The sequence below is a fragment of the Canis lupus genome, chromosome 3 (genome assembly GCF_048164855.1).
Source record: "Canis lupus baileyi chromosome 3, mCanLup2.hap1, whole genome shotgun sequence".
NCBI classification, from domain to species: domain Eukaryota; kingdom Metazoa; phylum Chordata; class Mammalia; order Carnivora; family Canidae; genus Canis; species Canis lupus.
Window position 1 is genome coordinate 25,131,652 of NC_132840.1, and position 20,971 is coordinate 25,152,622.

The 20,971-nt window shown below is 45.2% G+C and overlaps 1 protein-coding gene across 14 annotated transcripts in view; it reads right to left on the bottom strand.

Moving 5' to 3' along the window:
* FANCA (FA complementation group A) overlaps positions 1-20,971 on the bottom strand; it is a 61,970-nt gene that overhangs the window by 15,489 nt on the left and 25,510 nt on the right. For 8 of the 14 annotated variants that reach the window (XR_012027874.1, XR_012027875.1, XM_072819624.1 and 5 more), the window contains exons 19-29: positions 20,706-20,766; positions 20,577-20,626; positions 10,029-10,105; positions 8,201-8,311; positions 7,828-7,964; positions 7,351-7,421; positions 6,867-6,963; positions 6,603-6,790; positions 5,082-5,178; positions 3,249-3,425; positions 1,542-1,615 (exon numbers count right to left, since the gene is read on the bottom strand). Coding sequence is in view for 9 of the 14 variants with exons in the window: in XM_072819624.1 (XP_072675725.1) it covers positions 1,542-1,615; positions 3,249-3,425; positions 5,082-5,178; positions 6,603-6,790; positions 6,867-6,963; positions 7,351-7,421; positions 7,828-7,964; positions 8,201-8,311; positions 10,029-10,105; positions 20,577-20,626; positions 20,706-20,766 (1,140 nt within the window). In the remaining 5 variants the exon portion in view is untranslated. Of the gene's footprint in view, positions 1-1,541; positions 1,616-3,248; positions 3,426-5,081; positions 5,179-6,602; positions 6,791-6,866; positions 6,964-7,350; positions 7,422-7,827; positions 7,965-8,200; positions 8,312-10,023; positions 10,106-17,452; positions 17,609-19,011; positions 19,184-20,576; positions 20,627-20,705; positions 20,767-20,971 lie in introns of those variants that run through there. The other 6 variants (XR_012027876.1, XM_072819630.1, XR_012027877.1 and 3 more) reach the window with 5 other exon arrangements.

Here is a 20,971-nt window from a genome sequence, read left to right on the forward strand (position 1 = left end):
CAGAAGGAGCCAAGCCCAAGGAAGATGTTCCATATACCCAGGAGTGGGCAAGGAACAGGTGATAAAGGGCTGATGCTCCACCCACACCGTCTATACTTGTACGCAACGCATTGGACTGTGACTTGTGCAATTAGAAAAGAAAAGGTCTAAGCACAATTCAACATACAGTGAGCTGGGGGTAAGAAATGCTTCTTATGGATCCTCATACTAGAAATGAATTCCTTCTTTTCCTACTGAAAATAGAACAGGAGGAGAAGGGAAGATAGGGGAGACCCCAGGGCACGCAAACCCTTGCAGAAAGCACTCATGCTGGCACAGACCCGAGGAGGAGGCAAATCTCCATCTTGGAAAAGCAGTGTTTTTTATTTCTACTGGCTCCTTCTACAACCTGACACCACGAGATAGCATCCCACACATGTGAGACGCATCTCTGGCCACACAGGGACAGTGGCTCAGGGCAACTCACGCTGACTCCTGCCCTTGGCTACCCCCTGGGGCTCCTGTGCCACATCAGCTCCCTTCTATCTACAGCACATTCCCTCCCTGACCTCCGCACCACCACGCCCAGGGGCCTGTCAACACCCCACTCTTACGCCCAGAACAGCACATCCCACCTCCTGATGGTCTGAACAGTTGGTGGCAGGACCCACAGGGGCTCAGACTTTGATTTACCACTTGCCAGCCCTCTGCCTGCCCAGCTGGCCACTGTGCTCTTCCCATGCACAAGAGGGAAGCAGGCCAGCCACACCAGCTGGGAACCCTCTCAAGCTCCCCCAGCAGGACCCCGCGGCAGCCCCTTACCACACTTGGCCTTCCCTGCTCTTCTCCCACCCAGGGGATGCACATTTGCTGTTCCTGCAATCCCCACCCTGGGACCGGTTCTCACAGCCCTGTCAGGGGTCCTGAGTGTTCATCCCTATCTCTAACCCATTTTAACTATCTACCTGTTTGTCCTCAGGCCCACTCAGGTGCATACTTGTGTACAGCTGCTTGGCAACAGGGCCCAGGGTGTCAAGGCAGAGGTGCACCGCACTGAGCTTCTATGTACACAAAGGTGCCAAAAAGGCAGGCAAACTGTTTCGTCACAATGCACCTCCAGTTTCAAGAACATTCTAGAAGTGCCTGACAAACAGTAGAAACTCAATGTTTCTTGAATTAAGGAATAAAAGAATGAAACTGCTCATAAGTTGTACGTTAAACTGAACACGGAGAATGTAAGACTCAGACTTTAAGACAATGTAGAAAACCTTATAGCATTTCGAAGGGCAGATCCGGCCCCCCGCCCCCGCCACACACACACACACACACACACACCACTATTTTAAGATTTTATCTATTTGAGAGAGAGAGAACGTGAGCACAGGGGGTAGGGAGAGTAGGAGACAAGAGGGAGAGGTAGACTCCACACTGAGCGCAGAGCTTGACAGGGCGCAGTCCCATGACCCTGAGATCACAACCTAAGCTGTGATCACAATCAAGAGTCAGATGCTCAACCCACGGAGCCACCCAGGCGCCCCAAGGCAGATCCTTTCAACACTTACCTTTCCATATCTGAAAGAGAATCAAACTCAGGTTGAATTTCTAGTTCCAGCTGTAACCAGTCTCTGTAAGTTAACTGAGAGAAAAGGACCAAATGAACACCATGGTGAGGATGGGACACAGAAATCACAGGTCAGCTTGGTAACTGCTGTCTGTTCTGCTGCTGTCAGACATGACAGCCGAGAGCCACATAGCAAGGCAGGTGTGTCTATACTGCTCTCTATTCTCATGCCGCTTCCTGTTATCAGACTGGCTGGCACCAAGCCTGACAAAGAATTTGGATATTGCTTTAACACAACCCTGAACGAAGCTAACAAAAACTGTTCAAATGGGTATTTTTAAATTGAATCCTCCAGGAACACCTGGATGGCTCACAGTTGAGCATCTGCCTCTGGCTCAGGGCATGATCCTGGGGTCCTGGGATGAAGTCCTGCATCAGGCTCTCTGCAGGGAGCCTGCTTCTCCCTCTGCCTGTGTGTCGCTCATGAATAAATAAATAAATAAAATCTTCTAAAAAATAAAGAATAAAAAATAAAAAATAAATTGAATCCTCCAGCACTTGGCCAGGTTCTAAATTAACCTGCGGCATCTGCAAACCATACCACAGCACATAATTTTCTAGTTCACTTGAGTTGGGCAAAGTAACTGAAAAATACACTTGATTTAATAACAAGCTTCAAATATTCAGGATAGCATATTTCTTATTTTTAAGTTGTTGGAACGGGGATCCCTGAGTGGCTCAGTGGTTTGGCGCCTGCCTTTGGCCCTGGGCGTGATCCCGGAGTCCCGGGATCGAGTCCCACGTGGGGCTCCCGGCATGGAGCCTGCTTCTTCCTCTGCCTGTGTCTCTGCCTCTCTCTCTCTCTCTCGAATAAATAAATAAAATACTTTTTAAAAATAAATAAAATAAAATTGTTGGAACAATTTCACTCATCAACATGGAGTTCTCAAAACCTCCCACTGTCTGTAAAAAAGCACATCACAGAAAGAAGTGTGCAGCATGTACCCTATTTGTAAAGACCAAAGCCAGGCACTATGGAGCAGTTCTTTGGTCAGGAACACACCCATGTATAAGCAAGAGAAACATGTCCGTGATTTCCCAAAGACAGAGGGACAGCAGCCCTCTGAGACACCTAGGCTGCAAGGGTCAGCAAGTTCCCTATAGCATTACTTGTTATGTTAAAGACTGTCACACCTACTCTGGTATAACTGATTAATAAAAGAACTGAATATATAATAAAACAATTGAGAATGTTTTTTCTTTAAAGACAAAAAAAAATAAGCAAACATTCAAGGAATAAATGAAAAGTTATGAAAAAGTAGCAGAGTGGTAACGGAGGCATGTTTGGCTGGAGCAGGCCAAGGCTCCCAGAGACTATGCTCAGAAAAGCCCAACCCCACACTGGAGCCTGGCAGATATGTTAAAATATGCTTTTATTTACCCTTAAAATCTCCCACAAAATGTTAGTGCTGGGGGAAACTGGGCCGAGTAGGAACAATCCTTCCATCTTACTTCTTACAACTATGCATGAATCTGCAGTGATCCCAGTAATGATTTCAATCAGAGCCACTTCTGTGCTGCCGTACTGGTCCAGCATCATCCAGTCAGGCCCACCTGCCTGCCCAACATGTCCTCAGGAAACCCCATGTCTACCTACAAATCCCTATGAGTTAGGACCAGGCGAGGGATAAGGGGCAGTTGGACCTACGTGAAATTCTTTCTCCTGCAACAGTTCCTGGAAAGTTCTCTGTTTCCACAGACAGAGGGCGGCTCTCTGCCAGTCTGCAGAGGGCAGGCACAAGAGCTTCCAGGGAGGGCCGGCTGTGTCCTCCTGAGACAGGGGTCCTCGGGCTTCTGACAGCAGTCTGAATAAAATGAACTGAAACTGAAGAGACAATAAACTGGCTGTGTATGGCAGGGCAGCCTGCAGACCCTATGGGCACCCAGCATTCAGTCACAGAAGGCATTTCTGTGACCAGCCCTGGCTGGAAATCTCAGGGGCCATCTAACTGTGCCAGGGGACTCAACACTGGGAGGTAGAATTGCCAGTTCTGACCTGCCCTCCATGGGACAGTGTGGCCACATACAGTCCTCCAGCAGTCAATGGAATTGCTGGCATCAGTGTTTCCAGTAAAAAGAAAAAACGATGCCAACTGGGTAAGCAAAATCCTGTTGCCACTGGGAGCTGAGACTTTCCCCCATGTTTACTGAGCCACGCACTGCTTGAAGGGGCCTGAAGAGGGCACTGGGACACCCTTCAGAATCAGGCAAGGGGGGACCGAAGGCGTCCCCATGTGGACCACCTCTCATCTCTGTTCCATGCTTCATAATGTTGGCACCTGGGATAAGTTCCTCAACACCTATGATGAGAGCACAGGTATGCCCAAAACCCACTTATCCCATGGGCACAGCCAGGACTTCTGTGGATTCTAACGTGGAGCCTGGAATGAGATCTGCATTTGAACTTCACAAGATGTCCCTTAAAACTCCACCAAAGGAATAACACTGGTTTCCTTTCTAACTTCAACTTCACTTTTGCCACTGAAGGCTTCTGACACACATCTTTAAACTTCTCTGGTCTTAGGGTGCCTAGGTAGTTGTGAGTTAAATATCCAACTCTAAATTTTGGCTCAGGTCACGATCTCAGGGTTGTCATATCCAGACCCACTTCGGGCTCCATGCTCAGTTCAGATCTGCTTTAAGGGGCACCTGGGTGGCTCAGCGGTTGAGTGTCTGCCTTCGGCCCAGGGCGTGATGCTGGAGTCCCGGGATCAAGTCCCATATTGGGCTCCCTGCATGGAGCCTGCTTCTCTCTCTGCTTATGTCTCTGCCTCTCTGTGTCTCTCATGAATAAATAAATAAAATCTTAAAAAAAAGAATAAGAATCTGCTTTAAGACTCTCCCTCTGCCCCTCCCCCCACTCATGCTCTCTTTCTCTCTCTCTCTCTCAATTAAATAAAATCTTTAAATTTCACTGTTGATGGGACGCCTGGGTGGCTCAGTGGTTGAGCATCTGCCTTTGGCTCAGGGCATGATCCCAGAGTCCCGCGATTAAGTCCTGCATCGGGCTCCCTGCATGGAGCCTGTTTCTCCTCCCTCTGCCTGTGTCTCTGCCTCTCTGTGTGTCTCTCACAAGTAAATAAATAAAATCTTTAAGAAAAAATAAAAATAAAAAAATAAATTTCTCTGGTGATGAGGGGAGTCTTTCAAGAAAATTCAGAATGATTCTTTAAATAGAAATATATTTTCCATGAATATTTATCTTCTAATACACCTACTTTTATTTTTTTATTTTTTGAAAAGGAGGGACATTTGTAGTTTTTGTTATTTTACACCCCTTCATCCTAACTCTGGGAACAGAAGGAAAGGCATGTTCAGCCCAAGCAGACAGCTAAGGTGGCTCCCAAGACACAGTGTGATAAACAGAGCACAGCTGTCCACAGACACAAGTGAGGAGAGAGCAGAAGGCTGGAGCTTCAGTGGGAAGCCTGTCTGAAACTGGAGACTCGCAGAATGTAGACAAGGAACTGGACAGACCTACCTTTTTCATGAGGGCTGGAGATAAGCAGCTGCACAAAATATCTTTTGACTGGGAAGAAGACTTACATAAGGAGTAAGAAATTGCTGCTGTACAAAATCTGAAAGTAGGAAGCAAAAACAATGTAGAAATGTGATCCATGCAAAATACGGGATGAAATAAAAACAAGTATGAATTTCACAAAAGGACTGCATCCTAAACCAGAGGGTCTGAGGGTTGGTCTCCTGGCCCCCCAGGAACTGGCCCATGTGTCACATGTGTGAGTCTGAGCTCTGTCCACATTCACAACACAGACACAGAAAACACACCAATGGACAGACTGTGCAAGTGAGGGCTTACTTTCACCGCATATGAAGAGCAGTCACAGCCAGAACACAAGGAATTAAGTTAGATGTGACTGGAGCATTACTGATGCATCATCTGAGAGGGTTTCCACTCACTCAAGTCTTAGCAAATCATTCCCTGTTCCTTCTTGAAAGAAGTCCAGAACAGGACAGAAGCAGCCCCAATTTCAAACTCCGCCTCGGGAGGAGCCTCTGCCCACCAAGAACACCCCAATGGGAAGAGGCTGTACCTAGGGCCCAGGAGCGTCAGGAAAGTGTGAGGAAGGAAATGGGACCCACCTTCAGGACTGGATGCCAGTGGTGACTACTGATGTTGACAAAAGCTCCCAGGCTGGGCCACTCTGCCTCCCACTGTGGGGGGCACAAGTGGACCACGGCAAGCACCCTGGTGCTTGTGTCTGCCCACTCGTTACCTCCCCTTAAGCTTTCTGTGAGTTGCTCACAAACCGCAATCCCAGGCCCAGCAAACAATTCTCACTGGAGCTTCCTGGCTTCTAGCCTGACCCTCCATCTACTCACCCTGGGACTGCGTAAATCTAGACTCCCAGGGCCCTGCCCACCCTGGGATGCACAGCTGCTCTTGCCCTCACCAGCCCACCTCTCTCCCAGCACCGACCACCCCCATGTGCCATGCTATCAACTTCCCAGCTGCCCCCACACAGAAGGGCAGCACTGGGGCTCCCCCCAGGTGGGTCTGGCCCACAGTGGTGGATAGAGAACTGTGGGGGTGTATATTGGCACAAACTTATAGGATGAAGGGTCTCAAAACCCCTTCAGATGAGTTTCTTTGGACAGTGCAGCTCCATGGGCAGGAACTCACCCCCTAGAAACCCAGCAGCCTCACCAGGGGCACGGATCCGACCAAATGCCAGGAGCTCCCGAGACAAAACCAATAACGCTCACCACAACCCCTGAAGATGGCCCAACAGCATGGAAGGAGGCCTATGGTCTGTTAACGTCTTAGAAAGCAGGTTTTAGGGTAATAGGATCTCATTTATGTAAACAAAGAAACACATACACACACACACACACACAAATACAACTTAAGACTCTGGAAAGACATATGCCAAATATTAAAGAGTGATTATCTGTGGAGTGTGTTTTTGCCAATGTTACGTGATCAGAATGTTACTTCTGTGGAGTGGAGAGGCACTGCGGAGGGACGGGAGGAACAGCTCACTTGAGACAGAAGAGTGAGGCTTCTGCGGTCCTAAGCGTCAGGAGGCTACTCAAGAACTCTGGAAGGGGGAGGCTCTTCACGGGGGCGGGAGAAGCCACGTGCACCTCAGGGACTGCAGGCCTGCACTCGCCCAGGTGGATGACCAGGGCAGCAAGGCCCAGTACGTGGGAGGCACTCAGGCCTGGGCCCTAAAACGGGAAACAATAATCGTACAGGGAGGAGGGCAAAGCCCACTTCCCAGCTGGATGGAGGCAGCAGCCCTACCTGGTGACGGAGCAGCTGGCAAAGCCTGGTAAGCACAATGGGTAGAAGCCGGCGTCCACACAGGCTTGTCACGAAGTGAGCAGCCCAGGGGCCCTGCCTGCAGGGGGAGCCACCAAGACCAGCAGTCTGACCAGCCCTGGCCCTGCCCAGCCTTCCCGTGGGGAATGAGCAGGAGGCACAGGGGAGGCCTTGGGAACCGGGCTGTTCCCTAAACAGCAGGGTCTCCTGAACTGATGCCTGACGTCTGCCAGGTGTCCACCTGATAAACATCAGCACTGCCCCTCGCTACCTGGGACCCCCAACCAGGACACAAGTCAGAAGGCAGGACCCAGGGCCTGGGGTCAGAGCTGGACTAGGATGGGTGGCCATGCCCCTCATCATGCAGAACAGGGAGAAGCCCCAGTCCATGAGGGAGACCTGTGCAGAGCACCCAGGCTGCCCAAGCACAGCTCCACACCACCCAGTCGAAACCCCAGGCCTCTACCTGTCTGGAGGGGTGAAGCCATTGGCTGCAATCAGGTTCTGACAAAAAGATGTCAACAGGAGATCCGCGACCTGACAAGAGACAGATGGTCAGAGGGCACAGAGCAACATGCGTGAGCCTGTTTACACCACGGACACAGCAAAGCAGGAGTGTATCTGTGGAAGAAACCACCACACTGACTGGCACAGAACCCCAGTCCCAAATCCTGCAAGACCTCAGGCCAAGTGTCCCACAGTCCCAGCCATCAAACTTATTGGACAACAGCACCACCACACCTCGTCTATAGGACCAAAGAAGAAATCGTTTGAGGCTTTGGTGCTGCAAATGGCCTCTGCTGCATGTTCTTTAGAAATTTAAAGAGTTTGTCCACAAATAGGCTGGGGCCAAGCAGGCCCAGCACAAGGGTGTCTCCACATACACAGTTCACCTGGCAAGACCCGGGGCTGGAAAAGAGGATTGTCTGCATCCTGCACTTACCTGTTGGTCCTGCGGCTCCAATTCTGGAGAGAAGATATTGACCTGAACCTGTGATTCCTCAAAGCTGCCATCCTCCTCGCCCAGGCCCAGGGCAGAGCTGAGTCGCTCAGAAACCACCGCCATCTGAGCAGAAAAAACTACAAATGGAGAAACGCGTTTAGATGAACAGGAAAATACAGGTGATGGCGGCGGACAGGAAAGCCCAATGCGCATCCTTGACGTCCACCTCCCCCCCACATGTAGGGCTGGCTCGGCAGAAGCAGATGGCTGTGGTCAGGCTTAACTACCACACTCTGCCACTGAGCTCTGGCCACAGCTGGCTCAGCCCACGAACATCCATTGCCTATAGCCCTGCCCACAGCAACGTCCTCACCATCATACTGGGTGGGGTCTGTCATCGTGGTTCTGAGCTCTCTTAGCGCAGCTGCAAGCAGTCCCAGGGGTTCTACACAGATGGCTTCCGTCTTTGTTCCCAGGGCAGCATCTGGGGGATAACAGGACACACACACAACTGGACATGGCTTCTCTGTGAAAAGGGCAGACAGAGGCGCCAGGACTCTACAAGGAGCTCACTGCTGCACACTATCCATATCAGAAACTTGTTTACAGGGTGCCTGGGTGGCCTCAATGGTTGAGCACCTGGTTTCAGCTCAGGTCATGATCCTGGGATCCAGCCCTGAGTTAGGTTCTGTGCTGGGCATGGAGTCAGCTTGAGATTCTCTCCCTCCCCCTCCCTCTGCCCCTTCCCACTACTTGCATGTGCTCTAAGGTAAAAAAAAAAAAAAAAAAAAAAAAAAGAAAGAAAGAAAAGAAAAATGTTTCTTCAAACGCAATTTTTCTTTTTTTTTTCCTTTTTTTAATGTTAAGCTCTATATACAACATGAGGCTTGAACTTACAACCCTGAGATCAAGTTGCGTGTTCCAATGACTGAGCCAGCCAGGCTCCCCAAACATACAGTTTTCATTACAAAAAGGAAGACACACTATGTATGTTTTAAAAACAAAACAAGGGGATCCCTGGGTAGCTCAGTAGTTTAGCGCCTGCCTTTGGCCCAGGGTGTGGTCCTGGAGTCCCAGGATTGAGTCCCACATCAAGCTCCCTGCATAGAGCCTGCTTCTCCCTCTGTGTCTCTGCCTGTCTCTCTCTGTCTCTCTCATGAATAAATAAAATCTTTTAAAAAAATAAAATAAAATAAAATAAAATAAAATAAAATAAAATAAAATAAAATAAAATAAAATAAAATAAAATAAAAACAAGTTTGAGGTGTGGTATCACTGGAGAAGACACTGGGTATATGCAGTGAGCCTCACAAGACAAACACCAAGACAAAACCAGAAATCATAAGGCTTTCTGCCAGAAAAAGTAAAGAAAATGTTCTCGAGGCCTCCAGGGCAGGCCAGAGGGCTGAGTTGGTGGGGAGCATGCCTCTCACACAGTGGACACAGCCCTACAGCCTCCCTAGCACCCCTAGCACAGTGGGGAGCTGTGTCAACACTGGTGCAAACAAGTGTGAAACCAGGGACCTTCATTCTTTGCCCTCTCAAGTTTTCTGAGTCTCTGTGCTATGAGAAATTATCCAAGCACATAAAAGGAAGGTTTTTGGCAGACAGAACTACAAAACACCCCCTCATTCAGCCTAGCAGACTCTGCACAAGTCAAAGGACTTAAACCAGCAAACAAACACTACTGTTCACCAAGTGGAGGACAGGCCCTCTTACCATCGCCCTGTTAGTGAAGAGAACGGGAAAGGCAGGAACAGGCCAGCAAGTCTGCACAGTGGCTCCAAGCACCGCTGTATCATGCATGCTGGCACAGACTGGACCTAGGTCTATACCACCGATCCCTAGGAGGTGAGTGATCCCCAACCCAGTATGGAACAATTCAACCATTCAAACAAGCTATCGCAGACCACCCACTACACCCTGCTTCAGAATCAACTCTCTAGGCCTCAAAGCCTGGCCACCTGGTCATCTGAATCAGGACAGCAAACAGAAACCATATCATAGGCTTAAGCAGCACATCAGGGACATGGCCTGTCAGTTAACTTCTCAGGGCGCCTGTGAGCCTGTGACCTGACAAGTGAGGTGGGTCCCTCCTGACATAGCGAGACCAGCACTGGCTGAGGGATCCCCTGCACACCTCCTGACCAGAGAAGCAGAAAGGTACTCATCTCAGGGACAGGGAGACCTATTAACCTTACTTTCCGGCTTCTTCTCTGCGGCACTGGAGCAGGCTTGGCAGTAGGTAGAGTACAGAGATGGGGGTATTTTATCTGCTCTGGATCAGGAGAAAACATGAAAACCACATCAACTATGACTCAAATTAGTTCTCAGGGTTACAATTCCAATAACGATCAAAAAACAAAATGCATGACATAATCTACTACCCATACCTTATAGTATAACCCCATTTTTAGAAAGAAAATAAATTACATGCATGTAATCCAATGGTTCTTACTGTTTCATAATTTGTCATATATAAATACCTGCCAACTGTGGTTGTCACAGGAGAGTGAGATCATAAATGATTTTTTTTAATTTTTAAAATATTTTTTAAATGTATTCATGAGAGACGGAGAGAGAGAGAGAGAGAGAGAGGCAGAGACACAAGCAGAGAGAGAAGCAGGCTCCATGCAGGGAGCCTGACGTGGGACTCGATCCTGGGACTCCAGTACCATGCGCTGGACTGAAGGCAGGTGCTAAACTGCTGAGCCACCCAGGGATCCCCTCATAAATGATTTTTACTTCTCTCACTGAAGTTTGGTAATTTTCAAACTTTTAAAATGAACTTCTATTACTTTTAATGAGTAATAATGAGAAAAACACCAATTAATGTCATTAAAAATACACAGAGTTATAGAACAAAGTCCTAAGATAAGGACTCTGCAGGGCATGGACCCCTGGCCAGCACATTCTCATGACACACGGACAAGCCCAGGGACCGGAGCTGTAGAGTCACCTTCAGAGGAGCAGGAGCCACACATGACAGCCCAGGCATGGGACAAAGGCAAGGTGTGGCCTAGAGGACACACAGTCTAGAAACAAGCAATGAGGCGAGAGGCCAGCCCACCCGATGGTGCTGCAAACCCTGACAAGCCAGGAAAGGAGATGATGTGTCCCAGGGTAGGGGTCCCATTGCAGCCCACAGCCAGGCAGAGGACAGCACAACCATAGCCCTAGGACTGGAGAGTCAAAAGTCCTCAGTTTAAGGATTAGAAACCAATGCAAATGAAAAGAGCAAATCTGAGGAAATGGGAGAAATTCACAGAAAAGAGCATTTCAGACATCGCTCATCCTCAGGGAGCTAAAACAATGAAAGAAGGGTCGGGCAGGTAAAGTGGAAGAAATGCCCCAGAAAAAATAACACCCAAACCCCCAAATATGCAAAACATGACTGAGAACAAGTCAGAAGACAATCCTGGCGAAGTGGTAGCAGCAAGAGGAAATCACACAGAAAAAGACCTGCCGGGAAACAAGTTAATAACAGCGTCTGTGTCTGGGCTTTGCTTCGTTGGGGGTACAGAGGCCTGTGAGCATGACATAAACACTATTCTACTTTTATCTCTTCAATTTTTCATAACAAAAGATTTAAAAGTATCTGAGAAAATGTCTTAGTGCTGAAGGACGAGTTTTCAGGTCAGAGGGCCCATCTGCAAGGCTGGTCCAACACAGTGAGGAAGAGGAGCCCTCAGCTCCATCTGCCCAGGAATTCATCTAATACTTCTGAACTCACCTGAGGTCTAAGAAAAGAGTAGCTGCAACTCTAAAAATACAGTGACCACTTTTTGCAAGGCAGAAGTGAATCAGAGGCCATCTATTGGAAGACAGACCACAGGAAGAGAGCCTCTGGCAGTGGGTTAACTGATGGAGCAGCAGAGCACAACATCAGAACAGTTAGAAGTCCGCTCCCATGTGAGATGTCCCTGCCTGGAAGATGCTCAGTGGCTCAGCAGGGTGGAATCCTGGGTGTGACAAGGGTGGTCTCAGGATCCCTGCGATCATGGGAAGACAGGGGTGTGAATGTGGCACAGTTCCCAGGTTTTGGGGTGGGGAAGTAGGCTGCAATCACTGAGCCCAGGAGCCGGCTCTCAGCTCGGGGTGGCCAGAGACTGAGAACAGAGGGAAGGTTGGCCACGGCTCCTCGAGCAGGAGCCCAGCAATGAGGAGAACCGCCAGGAGACTTTCCTCCCTCCCCCAGGTGGAGCCGCATGGGTATACACCACAGGAGCGTGCAGGGTTTGGAGACTCCAGACAGGATAGTGTGCCTGAGACAGAAACACTCGGTCCCAGGCTGAGTGAGCAGAGTGCGGACAGGGATTGGGGAGATGAGAGGGATGAACTGCTTTTCCCTGGGGGCCCTGAGCTTGCACTCCAGGGTTGGAGAGTGGGGGCCCACCATTTTCACTTCCCCTCTAGAGCAGCTTGGAAAGCCTTTGGGGAACAAAATCCACCTAGAGCAATTTGGAGCAGGTAAGTTAGCCTGGCAAGGGCAGTGCGATTCCACCCAGAGCAAGGACATCTGAGAATCAAGGCCACAGGCCCCTCCCCAGAAGATAAGCCAGACCCTACAGCCAAGATGGAGTTTACGGATCATAGAGAACTGCTAAACTCCACCACTAGGGGAAAATATTATATAGAATTCATGAGTTCTTTCCCACGATGCTTTAGCCTTTCAATTTTAACCTTTTTTTTTCTTTCCTTTTTCTTTTTTTTTTTTTTTTTTTTTAAAGATTTTATTTATTTATTCATAGAGACACAGCTAGAGAGAGAGAGAGGCAGAGACACAGGCAGAGGGAGAAGCAGGCACCATGCAGGGAGCCTGATGTGGGACTCGATCCCGGGTCTCCAGGATCACACCCCGGGCTGCAGGCGGCGCCAAACCGCTACGCCACTGGGGCTGCCCTCTTTCCTTTTTCAATGAATTTCTTTTACCAACATTTTTTTCACCTTTTAAAATTTTCATTAAAAAGAAAAAAAGAAAAAAAAAGAAAAAAAGAAAATAAAATAAAATTTTCATTTTTACAGTTACATTATATCCTTTCATAGTATTTTATTTTTGTGTATATATGTTGTTCTTTCTTTTACAATTTTGGGATACAGTTTGTTCTATTTTTTTTAAAAGATTTTATTTATTTATTTGAGAAAGAGAGAGTACAATGAGCCCCCAATAAGGGGTTCAATCCCTGGACCCCGAGATCTAGACCTGAGCCAAAGCCATCCAAGTTCCCCAGCTCCAATATACCTTCTGTCCCTACCTTTTCTCTTCTTGGATCCCAATCATTCTAGTATTGTTTTGCTTTATGGCATCACTTATCTCTTGACTCCTGCCCTGGTGATCCAGTAGCTGTTTATCTCTCTTTCTCAACTTCTTTATTCTCCATTATTTTGTCTTCTAGATCACTAATTCTGTCTTCTGCCTCATTTATCCTAGTAGTCAGAGCCTCCATTTTTTATTGCATCTCATTTAATGGCCTTTTTGATTTCGACTTGATTAGATTTTAGGCTTTTTTCCTCCAGAAAGGGATTCTTCTGGTGTCACACCCAGGATTCCTGGTCTTTTTTTTCAAGTCCAACCTGTATCTTTATAATTGTTATTCTGAACTCTAGTTCCCACATCTTACTTATATCCATACTGAATAGGTTCCTGACAGTATCACCTCTTGTTTTCTTTTTTGAGGTGAATTTTTCCATCTTGTTATTCTGTCCAGAGAATAGATGAATGAGAAAAGAAAATACTAAAATGGCAACAATGACCCTAGAAAAATATACGCTAAACAAATCAGAAGAAACCCAAAACAAAACAAACAAAAAATAGAATCAGACAGATGGACAGAAAGAGCAGTACACTGGATCCTTCATGTATTTTAGTCTGTTAGAAAACTGGATCCTGAAATTGTAAAGAAAGAAAAATACGGGATCCCTGGGTGGCGCAGCGGTTTGGCGCCTGCCTTTGGCCCAGGGTGCGATCCTGGAGACCCGGGATCGAATCCCAAGTCGGGCTCCCGGTGCATGGAGACTGCTTCTCCCTCTGCCTGTGTCTCTGCCTCTCTCTCTCTCTCTCTCTCTCACTGTCATAAATAAATAAAAAAAATATTTAAAAAAAAAGAAAAAAATAAATATGTACAAAAACAAAATTAAGTACAATGAAAGGATAGAATGTAACTAAAAATGAAAATTGAAAGAAAAAAAAAACACAATCAGGTGAACAGAATAGAGCAATACACTATATCCTGAGTATATTTTGGTCAGTTTGTTAGAAAAACTACATCTCAAAATTATTAAGAATGAAAAACATATATATATATAAATTAAATACATTGAAAGGATAGAATGTACTTGTAAAGATGAAATTTAAAAAGACTAACACAGGCAGCCCGGGTGGCTCAGCGGTTTAGTGCCTGCCTTTAGCCCAGGGCGTGATCCTGGAGACCTGGGATGGAGTCCCACGTCAGGCTCCCTGCATGGAGCTTGCTTCTCCCTCTGCCTGTGTCTCTGCCTCTCTCTCTCTCTCTCTCTCTCTCTCTCTCTCTCTGTGACTCTCATGAATGAATAAATAAAATCTTTATAAAAAAAAAAAAAAAAAGGGATCCCTGGGTGGCGCAGCGGTTTGGCACCTGCCTTTGGCCCAGGGCGCGATCCTGGAGACCCGGGATCGAATCCCATGTCGGGCTCCCGGTTCATGGAGCCTGCTTCTCCCTCTGCCTGTGTCTCTGCCTCTCTCTCTCTCTCTCTCTGTGACTATCATTAATAAAAAAAAATCTCTAAAAAAAAAAAAAAGACTAGCAAAAAATAATATGATCAGATAGACAAAGAGAACAGAGTCATACACTAGATTCTTGGTGTATTTTGGTCTGTTTGTTAGAGTAAATTGTATTGGCACCCCTGGGTGGCTCAGTCGGTGAAGTGTCTGCCTTCAGCTCAGGTCATGATCTCAGGGTTCTGGGATTGAGTCCCAAGACGGGCTCCCACTTAGTGGGGAGTCTGCTTCTCCCTCTGCCCACCACCCTGCTTGTGCTCTCTCAAATAAAGAAATAAATAAAATATTTTTTTAAAAAAGGAAGGTATATTGGTGCAAATTATAGCTGAGAACTTCCCTAATATGGGGATTGAAAAAGGCAAAATGAATAAATAGGTCAACACCACTGACATATAATAGTGAAATTTACAAATCTCAGAGACAGAATCCTGAACACAGCTTGGACAAGAGGTCTGTAACCTACAAAGGTAGAAACATTAGACTGACAGCACACCTTTCCGAAGAGACCCGGCAGGCTGGAACGGACTGGCATAATACATTCAGGGTGCTAAATGAGAAAAACATGAAGCCAAGAATACTTAATCCAGCAAGGCTGTCATTCAGAATGAAAGGAGAGACAAAGAGCTTCCACGACAAATAGAAAGTAAAAGAATATGTGATTACTAAACTAGCTTGGCAAGAAATAGTAAAATGGAAACTTTAAGCAAAGAGGGAGCCCAAAAGTAACACAGACCCAGAAAGAAACAATCTACAGAAACAGTGACTTTACTGGTAATACAATGGCACTAAATTAATCTTTCAATAATTACTCTGAATGTAAATGCTCCCATCAAAAGGCACAAAGGGGCAGCCCCGGTGGCGCAGCGGTTTGGCGCCGCCTGCAGTCCAGGGTGTGATCCTGGAGACCCGGGATCGAGTCCCACATCGGGCTCCTTGCATGGAGGCTGCTTCTCCCTCTGCCTGTGTCTCTGCCTCTCTCTCTCTCTCTCTGTGTCTCTCATGAATGAATAAATAAATAGAATCTTAAAAAAAAAAAAAAAGGCACAAGGTATCAGATTGGATAAAAAAGCATTGATATGCTGTTGGCAAGAGACTCATTTTAGACCCAAGGAGACCTCCACATTGAAAGTGTGGGGGTGGAAAACCATTCATCATGCTAACGGACATCAAAAGAAAGCTGGGATGGCAATCCTCATTTTCAGACAAATTAGATACTAAACCAAAGACTGTAATAAGAGATGAAGAAGGACAGTATATCATAACTAAAAGGTCTACCCAACAAGATCTAAACATTGTAAATATTTATCCCCTTAACATGGGAGCAGCCTATTACATAAACCAATTTATAAGAAAATTAAAGAAACCCATCGATAATAATACAGTAATAGTAAAGAACTAAAATACCCCATTCATGGCAAATGACAGATCATCTAAGCAGAAGATCAACAAGGAAACAAGGGCTTTGAATGACACACTGGATCAGATGGACTTCACAGATATGTTCAGAGCATTTCATCCTAAAGCAACAGAATATACATTCTTCTTGGGTGCACACGGAACATTCTCATGTGCACAATAGAATACATACTTGTTCACAAATCAGGTCTCAACTGGTACCTAAAGACTGTGATCATTCCCTGCATATTCTCAGACCACAATGCTTTGAAATTGGAACTCAATCACAAGAGGAAATTTGGAAAGAACTCAAATACATGGAGGCTAAGGAGCATCCTACTAAAGAATGAAAGGGTCACCTGGGACATTAGAGAATTTAAAACATTCAGGGAAACAAGTGAAAATAAAACACAACTGTTCAAAACCACTGGGGACACAGCAAAGGTGATCCTAAGAGGGATGTATATAGCAATACAAGCCTTTCTCAAGAAACAAGAAAAGTCTCATATACACAAGTTAACCTTACACCTTAAACAGCTGGAAAAAGAACAGCAAATAAAGCCTAAACCCAGCAAGAGAAGAGAAATAATAAAGAGAAGAGTAAAAATCAATGAAACAGAAACCAAAAGAACAGATGAATGAAATGAGGAGCTCCTGGTTCTTTGAAAGAATTAGTAAGATTGATAAATCCCTGGCCAGACTTATCAAAAAGAAAAGAGAAAGGACCCAAATAAATAAAATCATGAACAAAAGAGGAGAGCTCACAACCAACACCAAACAATACAAACAATTATAAGAACATATTATGATCAACTATATGCCAACAAATTAGGCAATCTGAAAGAAATGGATGCATTTCTAGAGACATATAAATTACCAAAATGGAAACAGGAGAAACAGAAACCCTGAACAGACTCATAACCAGTAAGGAAATTGAATCGGTCATCAAAAGTCTTCCAACAAGTAGGAGTCCAGGCCCAGATGGCATCCCAGGGGAATTCCACCAAACATTTAAGGAAGAAATACCTATTTTTCTGAAGCTGTTTCCAAACATAGAAATAGAAAACTTCCAAACTCTATGAGGACAGCATTACCTTGATGCCAAAACCAGACAAAGACCCATCAAAGAGGAGAATTATAGACCAATATCCCTGATGAATATGGAGGCAAAAATTCTCACCAAGATACTAGCTAATAATAGGATACAGCAGAACATTAAAAGGGTTATTCACCAGAACCAAGTGGAATTTATTCGTGGGCGGCAAGGGTGCTTTAACATCCAGAAATCAACCCATATGATACAGCACATTAATAAAAAAGGACAAGAATAGTATGATTCTCTCAATAGATATAGAAAAAGCATTTGACAAAGTATAGTATCTTTTATTGATTTAAATTCTTCCAGTGTAGGGATAGAGGGAACATACATCAATATTATAAGAGCCATATAAGAAAAGCCCAGAGCGGGAGTACCTGGGTGGCTCAGTGGTTGAGCTTCTGTCTTTGGCTCAGGGTGTGATCCTGGGGTCCTGGGATCGAGTCCTGCACTGGGCTCCCTGTATGAAGCCTGCTTCTCCCTCCACCTATGTCTCTGCCTCTCTCTCTGTGGCTCTCATGAATAAATAAAATCTTATAACACACACACACGTACACACAAGAAAGATAATAAAACACTGAGTTAACAACCAGTTTAAGAACTTATTAGGCACCTGGGTGGCTCAGTCAGTTAAGCATCTGCCTTTGGCTCAAGTCATGATCTCAGGGTCCTGGGATCGAGTCCTGAATCAAACTCTCTGCTCCGTGGAGAGCCTGCCTCATCCTCTCCCTCTCCCCTTCCACTTGCTTGTGCTCTCTCTCATACATGATCTCTCTCTCTCAAAAATAAATAAATAAAATCTTTAAAAAAAAAAGAAAAAGAAAAGGGCAGAATTAACACTAGCAGGAATTACAAAAAAAGCGAAGGGCAGCTGCGTTTCTCAATCAGTTAAGTGTTCAACTCTTGATCTGAGCTCAGGTCTTGATCTCAGGGTTGTGAGTCGGGTGTGGAGCCTGGTTAAAACATATATACATATATATGTATGCACACACACACACACATATGTGATAAACAATACTATGTCAATAAATTTGAAAATTTAGATGAAATAGATGGTTTTGTAGAAACATATACAACTAACTCAAGAATAAATAAAACACACGACTAAACCAATAACCATTCAAATAAACTAAGTCAGCTGTTAAGAGTCTGCCTCTAGGGGATCCCTGGGTAGCTCAGCAGTTTGGAGCCTGCCTTCGGCCCAGGGAATAATCCCAGCAGTCCTGGGATCGAGTCCTGCATCGGGCTTCCTGCATGGAGCCTGCTTCTCACTCTGCCTGTGTCTCTGCCTCTCTCTTTCTCTCTGTGTGTCTCTCATGAATAAATAAATAAAATCTTAAAAAAAAAAAAAAAAAAAAAAAACAGACACTAGGAACAGATGACTTTATAGCCAACCTTCACCAAACTAAAAGGTACACAGAATCCTTGCATTACATAGACTGTTTCAGGAGACAGGAAAGAGGTAAGGCTTATAACCTTGAAGTCAAAGCAGCCACGATGAGTAAAAAAATATGAGTCACAGATGCAAAAATCCTATACAAAGGATCAGTAAACCAAATACAACAGTCTATATAATATAAGACATCATTACCAAGCAGACCCTGGGTAGCTCAGCGATTGAGCACCTGCCTTCAGCTCAGGGCGTGATCCTGGAGTCCCAGGACTGAGTCCCACATTGGGCTCCCTGCATGGAGCCTGCCTCTCTCTCTCTCTCATGAATAAATAAATAAAATCTTAAAAGAGATTCAATGAAAGTATAAATTCATGCTAAAAGTCTTTAGCAAAAAAAAAAAAAAAAAATCTTTAGCAAATTCACATAGAGGGAACTTTCCTAATATGGTAAAAAGCATATGAAAATATAAAAAGACTACAGCAAATAGAAGTATAGGTAAAACTTTATTTTTTTAAATTTTTTACTTTTAAAGATTTATTTATTTATTCATGAGACACACACACACACACACACAGAGGCAGAGACACAGGCAGAGGGAGATGCAGGCTCCGTGCAGAGAGCCCGATGCGGAACTTGATCCCGGGACTCCGGGATCACACCCTGAGCCGAAGGTAGACGCTCAACCATGGAGCCAGCCAGGCGTCCCTAGGTAAAACTTGAGAAGCGTTCCAATTTCAGTCAGGAACAAGACAAGATGCTAACTTCTAATCCCTACAATTTCATATTATACCTAAAAAGCCTATCCAACACAATGAGACAAAAATGAGGTATAAAGATCAAAAAGGAAAAGACAAACTGTTATTCTTATAGACAATGCAATTATCTACAAAGAAAATTACCAAGCACCTTTTAGAAATAAGTTAAACAGGGTTATTAGATACAGGAGCACCTATACCTCAGCAATAACAATAAATAAATAAATAAATAAATAAATAAGAAAGAAAGAAAGAAAGAAAGAAAGAAAGAAAGAAAGAAAGAAAGAAAGAAAATGATACGCTTTTAACAACAAAATCTAGCAGGACCTAGCAGTATAATGAAAAAAAATTTACAAGATAGAAAAATCTATTACTGAAAAGTTTAAATAGATATACTATGTTCATGGAAGGAAAACATTGTTACCATAACAAAGTCAACTATACACAAATTAATCTAGGGGATCCCTGAGTGGCGCAGCGGTTTAGCACCTGCCTTTGGCCCAGGGCGCTATCCTGGAGACCCGGGATCGAATCCCATGTTGGGCTCCCGGTGCATGGAGCCTGCTTCTCCCTCTGCCTATGTCTCTGCCTCTCTCTCTCTGTGACTATCATAAATAAATAAAAATTTTAAAAAAAATTGTTTTTAATTAATCTATAAAATTAAGGAAAACCACTAAAAATTCTAAGTTTTCATGGAGATACATGCAAGGCTGCTCACTGAAGCACTATTAATACATTATATTTCAGGTAACCTGAGAGCTGTTACAGGGATAGATAAGTTAATCAAGGCAGGTATTCTGCAGGCCATGAGGACCTCACTTTCTGCAACAAGGAATTGTAGCCACAGAACAGAACTCAACTCTTTGGTTCAGTGGTGACCCAGAGCCCACAGCCACCAGGGTGAGTGGAAATGCCAACCGCAGAGTGACATAGTGTGATGTGTCCATATATACACATATATTTTTGTAGCTATAAATGTGTAATAAAAAAGCTAAAAATAGGGGATCCTGGTTGGCTCAGTGGCTAAGCATCTGGCTTCGCCTCAGGGAATGAACCAGGTCCTGGGATCGAGTCCCACATCAGGCTCCCTGCGAGGAGCCTGCTTCTCCCTCTGCCTGTGTCTCTGCCTCTCTCTCTCTGTGTCTCTCATGAATAAATAAATAAAATCTTAAAAAAAAAAAAAAAGAAAAATGATATTCAGAATTAAAGAAATTTTCTTTTTAATATATTCATAAATTTTGAGCCAATATTTTATCAATAAAAACATATGTGATAAAACACTTTTCTCTACAAAAAAAACACAATTTTTTGCATTTGTCCAAAGCCCTTCTGGAAACACATGTCCTTGCATACCTCCTCAGGGACTCTATCAAGGCCGCTCTGGAGTCAGGGGTTCTTGGGAGCTGTGGGAGAAGATGTGATGCAAGTCAGACATCTGCTCTCTGCCAACTGGGCACCAAGTCCACGAGCACATGTACTGACCACTCGAGGTGTGAGCAGGGCAGGGAGAAAGTGCGACATGTAGTAGGGTCTCCTGAAGATACTGCAACACAGAAGAGCACGTTTAGAGGCATCACATACTCGGTCAGATGACAGAAACATTAGAACGTCTTCCTGAAAACTATGAGAACATCCATTTCCACAGACAGTCACTGCCATTCACAGGGAGGCACCACATGGGTTGTTTCATTTGTGTCATATGGCTGTGATATTATACCAGGGTTGTTTTGTTTTTGTTTTTTAAAGAT